At 32.6% G+C, this 4336-nt stretch overlaps 1 protein-coding gene across 4 annotated transcripts in view; it reads right to left on the minus strand.

Annotated features, from left to right (window-relative positions):
* LOC106478095 (restin homolog) overlaps positions 1 to 2502 on the minus strand; it is a 139184-nt gene extending 136682 nt beyond the window's left edge. For all 4 annotated transcript variants that reach the window (XM_022381547.1, XM_022381557.1, XM_022381552.1 and 1 more), the window contains exon 1: positions 2268 to 2502. In XM_022381547.1, the coding sequence (XP_022237255.1) occupies positions 2268 to 2279 (12 nt within the window). In that variant the 5' untranslated portion in view covers positions 2280 to 2502. The remainder of the gene's footprint in view (positions 1 to 2267) is intronic.
* Positions 2503 to 4336: the final 1834 nt, after the last annotated feature.

The raw sequence follows: 4336 nt of genomic DNA on the forward strand, positions 1-4336 counted from the left end.
GACACCAATTTGTTACGTCTCCGTTCGTTAATTAACTTTCCGTAACTTCGTTCCGACGAAACTTAAGCGACACAAGTCATTTCTTAATAAAACTGGTTTATTCTTTCCGAATATAACTTTACCGATACACTCAACTTCAACAATCGCGCTAAACAAACGCTATAACAACGAACGTGCTCAATAATACTTCTGACTGCAGATCAAATACTCACTGTCTACACACACATTACATTACCCTCTTATATATACCAGACTACCCTATCTAGTAAATACTAGAGCACTCGCCAAGGTACAGGATAGCTCTAGAAACGTGGCGTCACAGTAGTCATGTGACTCACTGACGCAACAATACGTTTCTGGAAAACGAATTACCCCCCCCCCTCTCCCGCCAAACACCGATAACTTGCAATAGACTGTTTCTAAATTTTAAACACTATCTTCGTATCTGACGGAACAATGAACAAATAATCGTTTTTTATGGTGATTGCCAAAAGATATACTACTAATCAGTGGGTTGAAGTTCCAAGTAGACAAGAACAATGTGACCACTGTAATAAAACTTGTTTCGAGTGGAATGTGAAGATAATGTTTTTTCTTACGACATAAGAGAATACATGTTATTATACTCTATGGAAATTAGAATCGGTCTGAGGTCCACAGCATTTACTGAAGATGTATTTAAATTGATCAAAAACATAAACTATTATTAAAATATTTTATCTTAAGACAAATATTGATTTAAATCAATGTTCATAAGCTAAAATGTACAAATAATGAGAACAGGTTACACAAACCGAAATAAATTGAAAGACTAAACATTTACGAGTACAATAAAGGTATAATATTAAGCAAAAACACTTTCGTATAAAGAAATTGACAGATTCAAATAAAACCTAACTTTCCACCAGGGGTTAAAGGCAATCACATTTTGATTATGTTGTAGTTACACTTCTCAATTAGCTTTCGAATGAACCCTTGATCTATATCTAGATAGACGTTTATATAAAACATAAAAAACTGACACGTAAATTATTACTGGTAGTGTAAATTTTAGTTAAGTCTGATAATACCCACACTCCTTATGTATTTTAAAAACGGACATAACATACCCCTAGGTTTAATGACTACAATCAAAGGGCGTGGGGAGAAGGCACCAGATAGGTATGTCAAATGTATGACGCAATTCACACGTGCAAGCACAATAACCTTTTTTTAATTTTTTTATGTGAACAAAATAATTATTATGCCTTACCTTACACAGTCATTGAAAACTTGAAAGAAACGTGTATTATAGAGTGGATTATAAAATTAACTTTTTTCAGTTTGTTTCGTAAAGTCCTGTATTTGATTAAAGTACAACATGTTTGTTTCTCAAACCTTATTTTTCAGAACGGTAAGTAAAGGTATATTTTATCAAAGTGATTTAAAATGTTGAAACAAATGTATTTTAGCCCAACATTATTTTTTGATGTCCAGTTTTTGCATGGAACTAAACCCATTAGAGTATATTATTAAATTAACTTTACTGAATACAACTATACTGATATAAATATATAAACCATGAATTGTTTTATACCAGTGAAGATATGTGTCTATGTCATATACGTGTAAAATTATTAACATGCAATACCCTATAGAACAGATAATAGAAGAACATGCCTGTAATATTAAAACAAAAGCATTTCATCTCATGGTTATATGGCCGATAGCTTTTTATTCGATATTACTATCAACAAAAAAAGTATATATTTAGTCAGCAGCGACTGAATAAAAGTTTTTGTTAAAAAAAAAAATTAAAAAGTTTGGGTGTATCCAGAACTGAAAATATTTATGTTTTCCATTCGACTTGTAACCAAATTCTCTGATCATGAAACTATGCTAATATGCGAGACTCCATTACAGATGAAGTAATCATCATATCAAATATAAAATATGCCATTTTGCTAGTTCATAATACAGTTCTTCAGTAGCCTTTCAAAAAAACAGCACAAAACCTTAAAGGAAATGTTTGCTGATCTCATAATATTGAGGATCTTACTGTAAAATACAGTTTTCTTTAGTACACGAAACATCGCTGAGATCTTGGAAGAAAACAGAACCGTTTGATTATGAATGATACACATTTCCGAGATAGGGTAGTGTATTCCAATATGAATTTGTATATGTAACCATAAGTACGTGAACTTTAAAACCCGCCCAGGTAATATAGTATTTGTATACTTTGCAAAACATATATACAGAGTTAGAAAAATCAAGTGTGTACTCACCTGTTCCATCATTCAGGGAAGTAAAAATTCCCCAGTTCCTATCTCATATTCTTATAAAATTCTACCAACAACTGTGCACTCATTTCCGGGTAATAGAAGGTGTGGTCCTAAACAATTATCGTATATCCTACATTATTAGCACTGCCATGAATTTATCGATCTCGAAGATTCGAAAGACCCTTCTGACGCGAGTTTATGTCAACACAACCAGACTGTCTGGCGCACGTATGTGCTTCTTCTGAGCAATGAAACGAGTTCTACGACTCTGGCTGGCTGTTAAAAACAATCGCAAGTTATACGCTTAAGTCACAAGAACGGCTCCATTTCATTGCCCATCACAACCCCTACAGGAAAGCACCACAGGGAAGGTGGTAATCCACTGTTTCATACTACAACAAATAGTTTAAATGAAATAACTGACAAACAAGTAGCATTCATGTCCACACAATAACAGTCTGTATGTGTCTATTGAGACATATCAAACGTTGATTCTGCAACACGTATACGTAAAATCTATAGATATAGATTAAATAGTACAAAATTTTGTAACTGGTATTACAAGCTAATTCCAGGCAGCATGTGCCCCATAAAATGATAAAACGATGTCACTGAATACTCACCGGTATAATCAATCAACCACATATAAATGTATTATATACGTTACAAGAATTAATTTCAGTGAATAGAAATAATTTGTTTATTTACTTCTTTTTTTTTGTGATAAGTAGAATATAAGTCATTACTTTTCTTGTTGGCGTTCGTGAAACACTTGCATAGATAATGATGCAGAATTCTGATAAACGATCAGTTTTTCACGCCACTGTCATAAATGAATATATATACATAGGAGATCAGCAGTTAAATCTTTCTGCGATGTAGTCATGCGAAAACAATATAAGTAGTTACACATAAGAGAATTTAGCATTTGTTGAGCTGTTCTCAAACCAATATTTCCACAAAGGTTGAATACCAGAGTTTGATATCTTTTTTTTGGCTAAAATCATCCCAGAGTGGACGACATTTCGCTCTGTGCTCACGTTTAATCACAGAGATCAAAACGTTTTCCATTTCTACATTCCAGACAGATGCTGCTCATAAAAACTTCACATCCTCTACAATATACAATATATTTTGAACAAGATCAAGTGTAATTTTGTTGAGAGTATTTTATGGTAACATTAATAGCAGTAAATATAAAAATAGTCTCAGTTTTCATACAGATAATTATTGGGCATGATCTAATCATTATACAATAACAATAATGCACAAACAGAAGAATCGATAGCTGTTTAGTTATAGATACCAAGCTAATTTATCTTTCATATGAAAAGTATCTGTATTATTTGAAAGATTGTTTAGGTAGAGTAATTCATGATAAAATTTAGTTGAATGGACGGCAACTACCTATTGTTTCGAGTCTTTCGCCTTCAAGTCAGTATATTGTCGTCGGTCTTTATAGTATCCACAATCCATTAGAATACTATAAAGACCGACAACACCATACACACATTGACCTGAAGACGAAAGGCGGAATATTTTCGAAATATCGCCCTCTATACTTGTGTTTCTACAACAGGCAGTTGCCGCCATTCAACTAGATTTCATCATGAAAAGTATCTGGTTAGATAAGAATGTTTATATCAGGTTCACTTACAAAATTAGTTTCCCTTTATGTGATGATTATATGGTTGCTGTGTGTAGTACATACATTAATGAACACAAAGCGGCCTGTTTCTTCCTGTTCAAGATTAGATCAGTATTTTAGATGTTATAATGTTAATATATGCTATATATAACTATAATGCATGGCTACTGTAAATCACCATATGCATTCTATCCAGTTCATATGACTTACAAAGGATTATCAAACCATATTCACATCATTTTTCAGTCTTAATGAAAACGGGATAGTTTTATACATAGAATTGTATTAGTAGTTATTGTCGTTTTTTGTTTTTCATTTTATTAAAATTCAGCTATACTCCAACTAACGTTGTAACAAAGGAGTATGTTGTTGCCCTTGAGTCCCTATCGGTTGCCTTTGCAACTTTATCAATATTATTATACTT

This window comes from Limulus polyphemus, unplaced genomic scaffold (assembly GCF_000517525.1).
Source record: "Limulus polyphemus unplaced genomic scaffold, Limulus_polyphemus-2.1.2 Scaffold8, whole genome shotgun sequence".
Taxonomy (NCBI): domain Eukaryota; kingdom Metazoa; phylum Arthropoda; class Merostomata; order Xiphosura; family Limulidae; genus Limulus; species Limulus polyphemus.